General features: G+C 37.5%; 2 protein-coding genes across 9 annotated transcripts in view; both read right to left on the reverse strand.

Moving 5' to 3' along the window:
* The window catches only part of LOC115262131 (CUGBP Elav-like family member 2), a 1100715-nt gene that overhangs the window by 433207 nt on the left and 650437 nt on the right, over positions 1 to 17071 (reverse strand). For all 8 annotated transcript variants that reach the window (XM_062849221.1, XM_062849222.1, XM_062849220.1 and 5 more), the window contains one exon: positions 10507 to 10589. In XM_062849221.1, the coding sequence (XP_062705205.1) occupies positions 10507 to 10589 (83 nt within the window). The remainder of the gene's footprint in view (positions 1 to 10506; positions 10590 to 17071) is intronic.
* The window catches only part of LOC134287425 (uncharacterized), a 429578-nt gene that overhangs the window by 235814 nt on the left and 176693 nt on the right, over positions 1 to 17071 (reverse strand). The window lies entirely within an intron of this gene.

The following is a 17071-nucleotide window of genomic DNA, read 5'->3' on the forward strand; positions in this document are numbered from 1 at the left end:
TCGTTCTGCCTGCCTACTGTGTTTTTTGACATGCAGCTCCATAGGGACGTCCCGGCATAGTCATCTTTATTTAAGCCCCCCGTTCCAGAGACCGGAGAGGTCTCGCACCAAGCTAAGAACCTTCCCCGGCCCCGACAGCACCCACATACAAAATTTCACACCGATCGGTCCAGTAGTTTTCGAATCCATAGCGGTCAGACAGACAGACAGACAGACAGACAGACAGACAGACAGACAGACAGACAGACAGACGGAAATTCATTTTTATATATATAGACTAGCTGTCCCGGCAAACGTCGTACTGCCTGCCTACTGTGTTTTTTGACATGCTGCTCCATAGAGACGTCCCCCGCGAAGTCATCTGTATGGGAGCCCCCCGTTCCAGAGACCGGAGAGGTCTCACACCAGGCTAAGAACCTTCCCCGGTCCCAAACCCCCCTGCATACAAAATTTGAAGCCGATCGGTTCAGTAGTTTCCGAATCCATAGCGGTCAGACAGACAGACAGACAGACAGACAGACAGACAGACAGACAGACAGACAGAAATTCATTTTTATATATATAGATAAAATGGGGATTTCAAAGAAAAAGAGCTGTTCATACATCAATCATCATGCTTCATATCACGGAGACCATATTCATTAGAATCAAATCAGAGGCATTCATCACCGGAAGCGACAAACGAGAACGACACGCCGAACAAGGTTTTCCAATATAGAATTACACTAGGTACGAAACAAAGTGAAGGAAGAGTGGCAGAGACAGACTTTCCTCTGATGTTTGATTTGTCGTTCGCTGCTATCTATTGGAGAACAAGTTCGATTGATCTGGCTGATGCTATCAGCGTTCGAAAGATGAACAGTAATCCTCTGATGCGGAAAGTGCCATTTCCAGGTGGGCTGTGTCTGTTTTCGAGTGTTAATATAACGTTAATTTTTTCTCATTAATTTAGTATTACATCAAATTCACGATAAAACTGAATCAACAAAATTTCTCCATAATACACGGATCGTGGCTGCCTTTCTCGATCCTCGGTCACGCCCGATGCTCGCCAGGTCATGCTCCACCTGATCTGCCCATCGTGCTCTCTGCGCTCCACGCCTTCTTGTGCCAACCGGATCTGTCGAACACACCAACTTTGCAGGGTTGTTATCCGGCATTCTTGGAACATGCCCTGCCTATCGTATCCTTCCAGCTTTGGCCACCTTCTGAATGCTAAATAAACTTTACGTTTGAAGTTTTTATGTTGAAGAGTAGGCATAAAAGTCCATCACCTTGTCGCAGTCCCCGGCGAGATTCGAATTAACTGGATAGTTCACCCGAAACCCTTATACAGTTTTGCACACCGTCCGTCGTTGCTTTAATCAGTCTAGTCAGGTTCCCAGGAAAGCCGTTTTCGTCCATGATTCTCCATAGCTCTGCGCGGTCGATACTGCCGTATACCGCTTTGAAGTCGATGAACAGGTGATGCGTTGGGACCTGGTATTCACGGCATTTCTGGAGGATTTGCCGTATGGTGCAGATCTGGTCCGTTGTCGACCGGTCGTCGAAGAAGCCAGCTTGATAACTTCCCACGAACTCATTTGTTTTATGTAGGTGACAGACGGCGGAAGATGATCTGGGATAGCACGCCTACTGTTTTCTTCTTCTTCTTCGCGTAACGCTTCCACTGGAACAAGGCCTGCTTCTCACGATGGCAATTCCACAGTTATTAACTGCAGAGCTTCCTCTGCCAATGATTATTTTCCAAGTGTATATTGTGTGACAGGCACGAAGATACCTTGTCCTAGCAAATAGAGGAATAGTAAATTACGAATAGTTCTTGGGCCGATTGGGGATCGAACTCGTCACCTTCAGCATGATCACACTGAATACTCATGCCTTTATAGCTCAGGAATATAGCCCCTTACGCTCACTTTACTATTATTTTAATTATGTATACTTGTTTGCTACTGGCTACTTGTTTGCTGTCTAGCAAACATGCGTCCCCATTTTAATGTTTCGCAATAGGCGTCCCACGTCGTAGGATTACTGTAACTCTCAATCGGCACCCGAAGGGCCCGCGCGATGCGGGATGAGATTGATACAACCAGGCAATATGGAGTGATGTTTGCCAAGGAGGATCAATACAAGCGTCGTGCTGGAAGCGTTGAACTGGGGAAAATTTCAAAAGCAAGGCAAAAAACACGAGTAAACAACCTTCTGCACGCTTTTCCCCAAAGGAAGGAGGGAAATTCCCGGCTTCTTGGTCCCTTTAGATCCTCGACGATGGAAGAAAGTGGAAAGCATGGGGAAAACTTTTCAATATTTGCTGTTTAATAATGACATGAAATATGTTTCTTTATGCCCCGTCAACCGCACACCACTCACTGCGCAACGACCAGCCACTTCACTCGTCGTCGTCGTCGTCCGTCTCCACTTTTGGCACACCTGAGACGACGGAACGGAATAACAGCAGCAGCGTCGCGTAAGAAGCATGGATCATGTCGCGTGATACACCAAGGCTTACACAACGCGGCGGCGATGGTGGCCCTGCTTTGAAACCATTTTTGACGAGCTTTCTCCTCACCGCTGGCTGGCTGCCGCCGGTTACGGTGGAAATGGAGTGCTTTTAGCTCTAGCCAACCAGCAGTGGTTGTTGTTGGTAGTGGAAGCCCGCTTCGAGCAACAAGGTTACCTTTTTAGAGCCTCTCAAGAGGGACCCCGGTGAGGGAAAAGAACACTCAGAAAAAAAAAACACAAATAGGTTCCCCGTGGAAAAGATGGAAAGCGTGTGATGGGTTCTTATGTCAGCTGGCTGGTCGGTTTGATGCTGATGCACAAAAACACTACACAACAACGGCTCTCCATCAGGTCTCGACTCGACTGGTTGTTGAGTGATGAAACAAAAATCGATAAGCATGAATTATTGAGTGCTTCCTTCCGTCGTCGTCGTCCTCAGTTAGTGGGCCACCACCGCGAGTTGAGTCTGGGTCGTTTAGCGATGAAAGAAAGTAGATGGTTCTGAGATTGGCTAAACAAATTGAACCGTCACATGCGAACTAGTTGGGCGAAATTCGCAGGATCAAATGCTTATCAACATCATTATATTCTCTTAAACTCGATTTCGTAACATTCTGTTAGGTAGTTCGCACAAGGTGCTTCCATGCGCCTCCCAATGTTGTGTTGTTAGCCGTTCTTGGTCAACATTCTACATAACTCCTTCCAATTATTTGCTTGGCTGGGATCCCTACAATTAGTTCCTTGATCACTATACATGACTTCTGCTATTCCTTTTCTAGCCATGCTTAGAGTTGTGCAATTTCAGGATGGTCGGTATGCATTACATTCACTCTTACACTCATTTAAAATGACAAACGCCGTCCATCAAAAGAGAATCAAACCACGTCAAAGCAACTCAAGCTAACCTCGTTCAAGGCAGTATCATCAACATCCAACAACAGCGATCGTCTCTTTTTCTCAAAACACACGACAAAACACTTAGCTCTGAGTGCATGATTTTTTGTTCTACGTCTCACATTAATATTAATACGACGTACCACGTTTGTGAAAGTTATGCCAAGCAATACTACTTAACCAATTGACCTTCATGCACTTGATCCAACTTGATGACAGCCGTCAGCAGTGAGTGACATAATTTCTGCGTCGGAGCGACTGGTAACGTCGTGCGTTGGGCTGCTCAGGAGGTTTACAAAGAATAAGCGTGATAGGAGTTCCCATCGTATCAATGCGTTCATCGCGAATTTGTTTGTTGGCGCCATATTGACGGTTGGCTGTAACATTGACGTAAGAGGAAGTGAAAAGTAGATGTCGCAGCTTATTTGCATTAAGATTGTGATGGTGCACAAGACTGACGATGGCGTTCTTAAGAGCCATTATACGAGGCAGCGCCATATAAGTAAAGGGACAAGAGCAGGCTAAATACCAGATGCGGTAGTGAGAAATCGACCATTGTAGACGGTACTGACCAATGGCCATGCACGACCGTTTTTACACTGTTGACAGGATTGTCGAGTCTTGCTATACGTGGTCTTCAATTGAAGAATACTTTTTCTCTGTTGAAGTTAATTTACTTCTGTGGTGTGATTTTGGTGGTGAAATGACCGATGATGGTATGATACAATCGAACTGGTGATATGGTGGCTCCGTGGGAGGATTATGCAGTATAATAATGTGGGAAATATCTGCCTTTTCATAGTTTGCGCACTCATTGAAGAAAAATTGCCATTGTGAATGTTCTGAGATTAAGCGCCCCTGTAGGTGTAAAAAAGCACTTTTATGCAATTCAGTATCATAATTTACATTTTATATAACTCATTTTGGTATCATAATGGCCAATTTTCCCGAACTGGATCATTATGCAACTGAAATGAGTTGCATAATGAAAAATAATTTTCATAATGCAACTCATTTGAGTTACATTATGAACATTATGCAACTCCAATGGGTTGCATTATGAAAAAATCATTAAATAAAATATTGTATGGAACTCGTTGCAAAACTCGATTTTTTCAGCACGAGTCGTACATTTATCCAACGAGGCTTGCCGTTACATAAATAACTATTATGCAATTCAGTATCATAATTTTCATTTTATATAACTCATTTTGGTATTATAACGGCCAATTTTTCCGAACTGGTTCATTATGCAACTAAAACGAGTTGCATAATGAAAAATAGTTGTATAATGTTCATAATGCAACCCATTTGAGTTGCATTATGAACATTATGCAACTCAAATGGGTTGCATTATGAAAAAATCATTGCATAAAATTTTGTATGGAACTCGTTGCAAAACTCGATTATTTCAGCACTCTTCCTATTTATCCAACTCGGCAAGCCTCGTTGGATAAATGTACGACTCGTGCTGAAAAAATCAACTTTTTGCAACTCGTTACATAAATAACTATTATGCAATTGAAAATTTGGAATTCTTCTTCTACTTTTATAGATATAATAATATCACTTCTTTGATTTTTTAGACTTTGTTGCGTCCTATCAAAGATTTATGCGAATATTTTGTCCAGGGATATCGTCAGAATATCCTCCAGTGAATCCTTCAGAAAATCTTCCAAGGAATTTTGAAGAAATTCAGCCATGAAAAAGATTATCCCAGAAGTTAATTTGGGTTTTTTTTTATAACACCTTTCCTGGACTCCTTCCGGTGATGATCCATAGATTCTATTATAAAATCATCCTGAAATTTCTTTCAGAAAGCCCTCCACGGATTTCTTTTGAAAAATTATAAGTATATCTTCCATAGATCGCTTCAGAATTCCCTTAAGAAATTTTCTTCGGAATTTTCAATACAGGACCTTCCAGGAATTCCTCTAGGAAAGCTTCCATTAGTTTCCTTAAGAACTCCACCTTAGATTTTTTTTTCAGGAATCCGTGTGGAAATTCTTCAAGTAAATCATCCATGGATTCCTTCGGAATCGCTTTCAACGAAACTTTTCTTCAGATTCTTTTAGAGATTTGTTAAATAATCTACTTGGAAATTTCTCCGGTGATTTCTTTAGAATTTTCAACGAAGATTTCTTTAGAAATTATTTCAAAGATTCTTTAATATAAAAAAAATTCCAAATATTGCTAAATATTGCTAAAATCGAAAATTCCCACATGAATGTGTCCAGAAATTTATTCAAGGATTCATCCATAAAATCCTGCAGAAGATCTTCCAGAGATTCTTGTATTATGACTTTTAGTGATTCAGGCAAAAATTCATCCGGAGATTTCTACAGGAGTTTATCCAGAGTTTCCGACATAATTTTCTTCAGACATTCTCCCTTATATTGTCCCCCCTTTCCTCCCATTTCTCCGGATATTTCTACATTACAGGATTTTTTCACAATTTCGTCCACAGATTTTTCCAACAATTGATTTGGAAAGTTCTCCAAAAATTATATTATAGGATTTCTCATATAATATTGCTATAAATACTTCAATATTTTTTCTAGGAATTTCTCAAGAAGTTTTTCCAAGTATTTTTCCAAGAAGCTCTTAAGAATTTCCTTTTGGGATTCCTTCTAAAGATTTTGTCTAAGAATTTTCTCCAGAGATTCATTCAAAACGACTTCCTAAATTTTCTACAGAGATTCTACTGAAGATTTCGTCAAAAAATATCTCCAAGAATTCTTTGAGGTAAACTCTTCTGCAGATTTATTTAAAAAAAATGATTTTTTTCTCGTGCTTTCTTCAACATTTCCAACAGGGATCTCTTTAAAAATTCTTTCAGCGAAACTTTAATATTTTTTCTGATAATTTTCCAAATATTCCTAAAGCAAAGCGTTCAGGAATTGCTCTAGGAATTCTATCGAAAGTACCCACATGAATGTGTCCAAAAATTTACGCAAGGATTCATCCAGAAAATCATGCAGAAATTCTTCCAGAGATTCTTGCATTATTACTTTTAGTAGTTCAGGTAGAAATTCCTCTGGAGATTCCTGCAGCAGCTTATCCAAAATTTCCGGCAGGATTTTTGCTAGACATTCACCCCTGTATTGCCCCCTTCTTTCTTTCCGTCGTTTCTCCGTATATTTCCACAGGATTTTTTCACATTCACATTTCTTCTTTACGGCTCAACGTCCCACTGGAACTTGGCCTGCCTCGCTTCAACTAAGTGTTCTTAGAGCACTTTCACAGTTATTAATTGAAGGGCTTGCTTTGCCTGCTATCGCATGAATTTGTATATTGTGAGGCAAGCACAATAATACACTATGCCCAAGGAGTCGAGAAAATGTTCACGATCAGAACGGGAATCGAACCCGCCGTCTCCGGATTGGCTATTTATAGCCTGAACCGCTAGACTAACTGGAGACCCCTCTCCAAGAATTATATTACAGATTTTTTCCTGGAATTATAGCAAAATGCTTCAATATTTTTTCTAGGGATTTCTCGAGAAGTTTCTCCAAGTATTTTTCTAAGAAGCATTGGTATTCCTTCCAGAATTTTCTCAAGATTTCTTCCAAGAATTTCCTCTTGGGATTCCTTCAAGAATTTTCTTAAGATTTATTCTAAGAATTTTCTCCAGAGATTCATTCCAAACCACTTTCTAAAATTTTTGCAGAGATTCTACTAAAGATTTCTTCAGAAACTACTTCAGGAGTTATTTTTGAAAATTCCTGCTGCTTCAGAGACTTTTTCAGAATTCTTGGAATTTCTTCAGGAATTTAAGCAAGGTATTTCTGTAAAACTTCTTTCATGAAGTTTCTTAGAAATTCTACAAAAAAAAAGATTCTGTTTCAATTCTACAGGGATTGCTTCGAAAATTTTTCCCAGGGTTTCTCCAAGAGTTTTCTGATAAATTCCTCCAGTAATTGCTGTAGAAAATTTTACAATGCTTTAATTTAGAATTTTAAAAATAAAAACAAAACTAAAATTGGAGATTTTTCAGAAGTTCCTTCAGAAATTGCTTAGAAATTACTGAAAAATTCTTCATGGAATCCCTGAAAGTGGTGGAGGATTGTCTCAAGCAATTCCTTAAAAAACTAGTAGAAATTGCCTAAAGAAATTCTTGGACTTTTTTTTTTTTTTTTTGGAAATCCCTGAACAAATATTCTTTAAGCTACTTCTGAGGTTATCTCTTGAGATATTCCTGGATGAGGGCCTAACTAATACCTAAGAAATACCTGAAGAAATACCTTAAGGCGAAACTGGAAGCATTTCCTCACTTTAAGCAATATTTTCAAAATCGGGTTTCGTGCACATGTAGAGTATGGATCAAGGTATCTTCTGATTTTTTTTTTGTAGTGGAAAATGTTTTTCGTTTTTGCCGAAACCATTTTTGAACAAAATTTCACAAAAAAATGGTTTCTGCAAAAATGGAAAACATTTTCCCCCTCAAAAAAATTCAGAAGATACCTTGATGCATACTCTACATGTGTACGAAAACCGATTTTGAAAGTATTGCATCGTTATTTAATAAAAAAAATCGAAAACCGAAAAAATTAGAAAATGCTTCCAGTTTCGCCTTAAAATGCCTCCTTAATTCTCAGAAAAAAGTCATGAGAGACTTCTGAGGGAACTCTGCAAGTAGTTCTAAGGAATAACTGCGTGGGAAAAATCTGGACGGATTCCTGTAAAAACGAGGAATTTCTGGAATGCTCTGAAAATTTTCTAGTACAATTTCTGAAAGGAGTACGCAAAACTGAAGAAAATTCTGCAGAAACCAGAAAATGCTCGAAGAATTCTTTGAAATAACACTGAATAAATTAAAAAAAAAAATCAAATTTTTGAAATAATCTTGGAAATAATTTCAAGAATTCATAGAAAATTTCCTTGGAAAATTCTTTGAAAAAGCTTAGGAATAGATTCCAGAGTAATTTCAGCAGGAATTGTAGAAAACTACTGAAAAAATATTGAAAAATTCCTGAAAAAGGTCTGCATTAGGCTAAAGCAATGCCTGGAGGAATAGCTAAAGAAGCTTTTGAAGAAAACCCTAAACTAACTTCTAGACAAATCTCCTAGTAATTTTCTTAACAGAATTTTTAAATTAATTTCCAATAGAATTTCTGAATTAATGAAATGATACCTAAAGGAACCTCTAAAAAAAAGCAATAATTTCAGGAAAAGTTTCCGAATTTCTAGAAGAAAAGTCTAGAGGAATTTCTGAAGGTATCTCCGAATCAAAATCTCTCCCGAGGTTGCATCATTTGACAAAACGTTTGGAGGAATTCCTAGAGAAACCCTTGGAGGAATTCCTTGGAGAACTTCTTGAGAAATTTCTAGAAGAAAAAAATCGGACTATATTTTTGGAGAAATTCCGCCAGTCATAATTCTTCAATTATGAAGAAACACAAGCATGCATTTCTGTAGCAATCCTTAATGGAATTTCGAAAGGAATTTTTAAGGAAACTCGTGGACCAGTTTTGAGACGAATCTTTTGAAAAATTTCTTGAGAAACTACTAAAGAAGTATTAAAGAAAATTCCTGGGGGTATTCCTGAAAATTCCCACTTTTTAATATTTTACAACCAAGGGCTGTCTTTACGAAGTTTCTACTGATTTTTTTAAACATTATTTTAACAATATATTGAAATTAGGGTGTTCCAAAAGATTTCCAAATCACAATAAAAACTTTTTAGTTTTTCCACATAGAGTAATAAAAAGCTATACAAAGTTTGAAAATAATTAATTCAGAGCAACTTTGTCGAAGGAACCACACTTTTGTCTCAATTTTTTGAAGAAAAATGTAAGGGTGATCCCTAAAAAATGGCTTTTTTGCCTTTCTCGCACACCAAAGTGTACTGAAAGGCTATATGTTAATACCACGATGTCGGTCCAAAATTCAAGATGGTAGACTAATATATAAGATGGCAGCTCCAAATTCAAGATAGGGGCTTTTTAATGGTGTTTTAGGATCTAAAACCATGCAATATGGGCATATTTGGTATGGGGAAGATGTCTGGAGTCCAAAAGTGGCGACCAGAATATCCAAGATGGCTGCCAAAAATACAAGATGGCAGCTCCAAATTCAAGATGGCGACTGTTCAATGGATTTCTACGCCCTAAAACATGCAACATGGGTATAATTGGTATCGGGAAGATGTACAAAGTCCAAAAATGGCAACCAGAATATCCAAGATGGCGGTTTAAAATCCAAGATGGCGGCTCCAAATTCAAGATGGTGGCTGTTAGAGTTTTAGGCTCTAAAACCATGCAATATGGGTATATTTGGTATAGGGGTCTAAAACCCAAGATGGCGGCTGTTTCATGAAGTTTTATGCCCTAAAACCATACAATATGAGTATATTTGATATGGAGAAGATGTCCGGAGTCCAAAAATGGTGACCAGAATTTCCAAGATGGCGATCTAAAATCCAAGATGGCGGCTCTAAATTCAAGATGACGGCTGTTTAATGAAGTTTTGGAACTAGAACGATGCAATATGTGTATATTTAGCATAGGAAAGATTTCTGGACTCCCAAAATGGTGGCCATAATACCAAAGATGGCGGCCTAAAATCCAAGATGGCAGCTCAAAATGGCGGCTGTTTCATGGAGTTTTAGGCTCGAAAACCATGCAATATGGGTATATCTGGTATGGAGAAGAAGTCTGAAGTCCAAAAATGGCGACCAGTGGCTTTTTCTTATGTATGAGACTCAAACATCAAAAGCCAGATAAACGACATGAGTATGAAAGTGAGATATTCATCAACATATCACTTGAGTTTTGTTGAAATGAGTTTTTGAAGGCACAAAGGCACCATCACCTCTAGGTGCAATGATTAGATTTTCTAACTTTTTTCCTATCTCTTTTAGAGCTTTGAAAATCTTACATTTTTTCCTAAGAGAGCAAAGTTCTGTAGTCTGCTTCATGTTCAAGTTATTCATGAATTTCCTAAAAACATATTTTGGATAAACATAACGTAAGTTGGATTTCAATCTTTTGATCCCAATAAAAAAAACAGTTAACATCAAACATGAATCCCAAATGAACGGCCAATCGAAGACATCCCCGAGTAAAATAAAAACTAGATATGTATGTACATAAAACAGAAACAACTTACCCCCACAAGCGTCTTGATGTTGTGCAGCGCATCCTGGGCCTTGAGAGCCGCTTTTCGCGTGTAAAACGTCACAAAACAGCACCCTGCAAGAGAGACAAAAACAGAGAAGAAAAAGCACGATAAAGCATTGCACGCACAGATAGTTACGGTTCACTGGGGACAGGGGCAGGACAACATCGTGGTGATGGACAAAAATGTTTTGTTTGTTTTTTGTTTGTTTGTTTGTGTAGGTATTTGTGTTTCTCGATCACACTTTGATGGTTTGAAATATCGAACAGTGAACGACTGACCCCCCTCATTAGGTAAATGGACAACTGGTAGGTATATGTACAACAAGGTTTTTTGCATCCAGGACTCGACAACAAAAGAGGAAACACTAGAACAAGAGGGAAGAAGGACACGAATTAAACATTGAATAATTGAATAGATTGTGTTGTTTTCCAGCTCAAGGCTTGTCATCATCATCATCGTTGTTGTCGTTGTCGTTCCTAGTTGTTTGTTGGACAAATACAACAAGAACACTCATTACTGCCCATCATCCCAGCACAAACGACGACGACATTGTTGTTACTGTTGGCCCAGATAACTAACGACATCTACATTGCGAGTAATGACAGATAAAAATCGATTCTTTGTGTGTTTGCCGTCAACTAACAACGAGGCTAATCTCCTTTTCCTTCCACCAGTCAGTGAAGGGAAGGTATGGATGGGGTCTGTGCTTCACATCATAGAGCAGAACGTGACCAGTGTGGACAGATGATGGATTATGGTGTCCTTAAATAGTGACAAGTACACACTTACACAAACACATCAGGACACAGCAGCAGTGCCGTTTCTGGTTTCCGGTGAGTGAATTACTATCGTTTTTTTCCCATTTGCGAATATAAAAGTCCAGGTAAAGCATTGTAATGGCGACCGAATGAGGGAAACCATAAAATCCAAAGAAACATTTTCAAGTCCATTCGGTTCTAGAAAGGTTCTGAAGGCTGTCATAAAACCTGATTTCTTTTTCTATGGAGTTTTTTATTGAGCTCATTTAACTTTTTTATAATATTTTGCTATACCATCAAACAGTTTTTCTTAACCCTTTCCTACCAACGACTTTGAACGATTATTTCTATGCTACAAAAGCTACCATGGAAAATAAACTAATAGTCAACTGTTGATATTCATTCAATGATCGCAGAAACTTTTTCCCCAGCGAGCACTTTCTATCATCAGTGTCCTCCATAAGGGATCCCGCACTGTCCACACGGCTCAGCGTGTGACGTGCCACAGACACGCTCATATTTTTACCTTGACAAACTCAGTTTCGGAATAGCAAGCAGTATGTAGCAGTTTTGTCGGTTTTTCAATAAGGACTACCTTATTGTAACTAGTGGGTATATGGAGCAGACAGACAGAGAATGGCGGCGGAATAAGGATGCTGCCCCACGAAATGCAATGGAATGGCGATGATGTTGATTAAGCTCCCGGTGATTGACGAAGGATGTGGTGGGTTTCGTACCGTGTAAGAAAAAGAAGCCATCACTCTCTCTCAGGAGGAATGCTTTTCCGTCCCGGATCTCTCTGGACAGGCCGGAAATTACAAAGATTTTATCTTGACAGCAGGAAACCTGTCACATAGATAGGAGGCTCGTTTAGTGGTTATGTGCTCAACTAAATTCATATTTTATTGGAGGGGCTTGGCTAGTGACAGGTTGTAAACCGATTTATTGCTGTTAATGAGATTTACGGGCTTCCTGTGCGTTGAATATGAATGGTAGAGAAGTTGGATTCTGGGATCGCATAGAATTCTAATGGGTACCATTAAATATGTAGTACGTAGTGTATTGTGTGCCTAGAAATAATAATTTCAAGTATTTTTCTTTCTTTATTCTTTTTATTTAGATGTTTCTTTTTTCTTGCATTAAGTTAGCTAAGTTTATGATCTATTCATATAAAAAAAAAAACAGATCGATGAAGGTGCCATAGACTTTTCTGAAGGAATGCCTCAAGATATTAATCCAACAATTCTTTAAAGATTTGATTCCGAGAATTTCAGAAATTCTTCCAGAGAATTCTTCATGGGATCTTTTTCAAAAAATTCCTGTAGGTATTCTTCCTATAATACCCCCATTAGTTTCATCAGAAATTCCGTGAGATTTTGAGAATTAATCTTGCTTCTTTTATTAAAAAAAAAACAACAACAAAAATTTCCATGAGAATTCGTTAGAAATATCTCACAAGTTTCCAGACTTTTCCCAAAAATTATGGCGAAATTTGTCTAAGAGCAATGTTGTAGAAACTAAATCGAGGAGTTTTTCAAAGATTTTTCCAAGTAGTTTCCTAAGGATTCACCATATTTTAGAGATATTCTAAAGAACTTCTACAGTGATTTTCATGAAATTTATGGAAGATTCATGCCCAGCTTTTTCTAGGAATTTCTCAAAGGAATACTTAAATATTATTACCTAAACTTAAATCAGGAATATCTCCAGGGAATATAGCAAGAATTCTACCAGGGGTCACAGTTAATAATCATCCATGGATTTCAGCCAAAATTCTTCCAATGATTTCGGGAGAAATTTCTCTAGGGATTGAAGCTAGAAATTTCACAACGATTTCTTGCTAGACATTGTTCTTGAACTATAACATATTCCTTAAAATTTGATATTTTATTCCCACTAGAAAATTCTACCTGCTTTTATGCAGGAATGCCTCATTATATTAAAAAGATATGTTTCTGGGAATCTAAAAAAAACACTAGAGAATTATTCGAGGCTTCCAATAATTTTTTCAAGACAAATTTCTTCAGAAATTTTTCCAAAAAAAACCTAGAAAGAATTCTTTTCAAATTTTTCAAAAATTCTAGAAATTATTCTTCTGGTAATTTTCCAAGTTCATCTAAAAATTTCTCCAGCACACGAATGGAGAATCGATTCTGAAACTCGTTAACTGTTTTTTTTAGGAATTCTTTTATTGCTTGAAATGAATTTTCCGAAATTTCTTACAAAATGTATCCGGGAGTTTTCTCTAGGTTCAAGCTTATCAAAGATTTTAGAAGAAAAACATTCATAACATTCGGTAAACTAACTAAATTGATGAGAACTATTTGCCAACACTCCGCCTTTCCTTCAAAAATACCATCGCTGCAGAAATTTTCTTCTTTTATCCTACTTAACGGTGAAAAAAATAAGTCATAAAATCAAACTACAGAAATAGTTTTTCTACATAAGTTAGATTTTTTAAAGGCAAATCCCTCTACAAAATCATCAAAAGTCATCATCACAAATTTCGGAAATTTTAGTTTCCCCCCATCGAAAACTTATAAAGAAATGTAGGAATGGAAACTTCTTGTTTTCTCATTTTTTTTTGGGATGTTTTGGAAATAGTCTTGATCAATTTAAATAAAATCTGGTAGAATGGTTAGAATTCTTCCTACCCCAAGTAATATTTTTTAGTCGATTAGACTAGAAAAGGTTCTTAAAACCATCATAAAACCAAATTGAAGAGTATTAGGATTTATTATGATTCTTAAATCTGTACAAATCTAATTGGTCATCAAAATTTTACTTGGGACCCAAATAGTTTTATGTTTTTGAGATCTTGGAATTACTATCAGCATTTTAATCTAAATCTCTACCAGAGCTTCTCTCAAGATACTTTTCAAATGTTGTCGCAGAGTTTCCCAGAGCTCCTTACAGGATTCCTCATTTTTTGTTTTTTTTCCCTTAAATAACGGAGCAGTATAAAATCGTTTCCCGTACACTGTTAGAGGTTTTATCTTTTATTTTTTTCTTCTTGAGTTTCTCCCAGGATTTCTACGGAAGTTTTTCCCGGGACCACTCTAAGAAGATTCTTTACGGTGTTTTGTTTTGGTATTTCCCTCAGATTTTTCCAGGCTTTTCCTCGCCTAGTAGTCTTTTAAAGGATTTCCTTCAGTGATCTTTCTAAGATCATTTTCTAGTGTTTTTTTCCAGGATTACTCTCAGAGTTCTTCGCGAAACCCATCCCAGCAATTGCCCTGGGGCTCTGGGTTTTTATTTTGAGATTTGTTTAGCTTCTTGAGTTCTTTTGAGGTTTTTTAAAGGTGTCTTTCTGGGAATGGCCTCTGGCATAAAATACGATGTCGTTTGGGAGAAATATTGGAAGGTACCCAAGAGAAATCTTGCTCCAGGAACTCTGGAAACGCCTATTTGAGAAATCTCGGGAGAAACTTCGGAAGAAATCCTGATAAAAACTAGTAGAGTTATCCCAGGAGGAAAAGTTCAGGAGAAACTCTGAAAACCACGAGAAATTCCAAAAAAATTCCCGGAAAACTATCTGTATGAAATTCCAGGAAGAGCTCCTGCATAATGTTTGCACAAATTCGAAAGAAACCGTTGCGCAGCCATCCCAGAAAACCACAGAAATTCGTGAAGAATCTTTGAAGAAACTTTTTGAAGGATTTCCGTAAGGAATTCAACAAGAAAATCTTTGGGAAAACTTCTGGGAGAAATCCTGGGAGAAACTCCGAACATTTTTCAAAACTACCGGGTGGAACACTGGTAGCAAATCCGTTAAAATCGCTGGATGGAATATTTAAGAATATTTGAGAAACTTCTAAAGAAATCCAGAAAAAAAAACTCCGCCAACCTCCAGGAAAAAAAAAGGTTGTAAAATTCAAAGAAGGACTCCGAGAGAAATCGCGGGAACAAGTCTGTAGGAGATTGCGAAGGAAAAACTCCTGTAGAAATCCAGGGATGAACCCTGGATTTTATGAAAATTTCTTGGAGGAACTCTGTGAGAAATCACGCGAGGACAGAAATCCTGGAGAGGAATCGTGTAAAATCCCTGTGAAAAACTTCATGTGAAATAGGTCGGAATTCGGGAATTCTAGGAAATTCTAAAGCAGGAATCCTTGTAGGAATCTGTAAGTTCCTCCGGAAGGAATTTAAGGTGGAAAATGTCGTGAAAAAAGGAAATGAATACTAAGAAAAACGTCGTGTAGTCCAGAAATTTCTCCACATGAAACCATATGAAATGCCCCGAAACCCGTGTATTCTCCCTGTGACTCAGTATTGGGCTTTTTTTTTTTTTATTATCGTACAAAGTGGGCCGAAGGGTCTCAGATTTTCGTGAAACTTTTTCCACAGGCAGGGCTCATGGATTTACGAACAAAAAAAATTAGAAAAATTCAGGGTCGCCCATTTTCCCGGAAAACTCAGGTGGAATTTTTTTGTTTCCCCAGACACTACTTTACTTTAAAAAATAATAACTCAAGAACGAAGCATCGTAGGAACAAAAATTTTTCTAGAAAATGAAAGCAAATTTTCTGAGGAATCCAAAAAAAAATGAACTAGAAAAAGTTTTCCACAAAATTTTCCATGGTTGAGAAAATTCGTAAAGAAAAGCCGGAAAAACTATGCCCGAACTCGTGGAAAATTTTCTAAAAAATATTTTTGAGAAAGTTATTATATAAGCTTTGATCGCTGAAATTTTTGGAATACACTTTTTTTTTCGTTTTCAGGTTATGGCTCATTTTGTTGAAAAATGTCCAACTGTGCCATAAAAGCCTTTTCTTTGAAAAATCATATCTCAAGTACGAAGCATCGTAGAAACAAAGTTTTTCAATGAAAACGAAAGCAAATTTTCTCAGGAATCCAAAAAAAATATGAACTGGTAAAAGTTTTCCACAGCATTTTCCACCGTTAAGAAAATTCATAAAGAAAAGCTGGAAAAACTATACCCGAACTTGCGGAAAATATTATATGGTCATTTTTCACAAAATTTGCTTCAAGGCTTATAAAATTACCTTCTCAAAAATATTTTTTAGAATTTTTTCATGAGTTCGGAAATAGTTTTTCCGGCGTTTCATTATGAATTTTGTCAACGGTGGAAAATTTTGTGGAAAACTTTTTCCTTTTCAAAAAAAAAATCTGCTTTCATTTTCTAGAAAAACTTTGTTTCTACGTTCTTAAGTTATGATTAAAAAAAAAGGCTTTTATGGCACATTTGGATATTTTTTTTAACAAAATTGGCCATAGCTCAAAAACGAAAAAAAAGTGCATTCCAAAAATTTCAGCGATTGAAGCTTATAAAATAACCTTCACAAAAATATTTTTTCGAAAATTTTCCACGAGTTCGGGCATAGTTTTTCCCGCTTTTTTTTACGGATTTTCTCAACTGTGAAAAATTCTGTGGAAAACTTTTTCCAGTTCATATTTTTTTTTATTCCTGAGAAAATTTGCTTTCATTTTCTGAAAAAAAAACTTTGTTTCTACGATGCTTCGTTCTTGGGTTTTGATTTTTCAAAGTAAGAAGTGCCAGCGGAAAACAAAAAAATTTCCACATGAGTTTTCCGGGAAAAAAGGCGACCCTGAATTTTTCTCAATTTTTTTGTTGGTCATATATCCATGAGCCCTGCCTGTGGAAAAAACTTCATGAAAATCTGAGACCCTTCGGTCCAAACCCGTACGGTAATGAAAAAAATCTCCTACTGCTTCCCTGAAAGACTCCCTAGATCGTCGTTTTGCTCCTCTCTCCTTAGATCTTCCTGACAGCTCTCTTGGGTTCTCTTCTATAAACGCCCCCGGCAGCTTTT

Source organism: Aedes albopictus, chromosome 2 (genome assembly GCF_035046485.1).
Source record: "Aedes albopictus strain Foshan chromosome 2, AalbF5, whole genome shotgun sequence".
NCBI classification, from domain to species: Eukaryota; Metazoa; Arthropoda; class Insecta; order Diptera; family Culicidae; genus Aedes; species Aedes albopictus.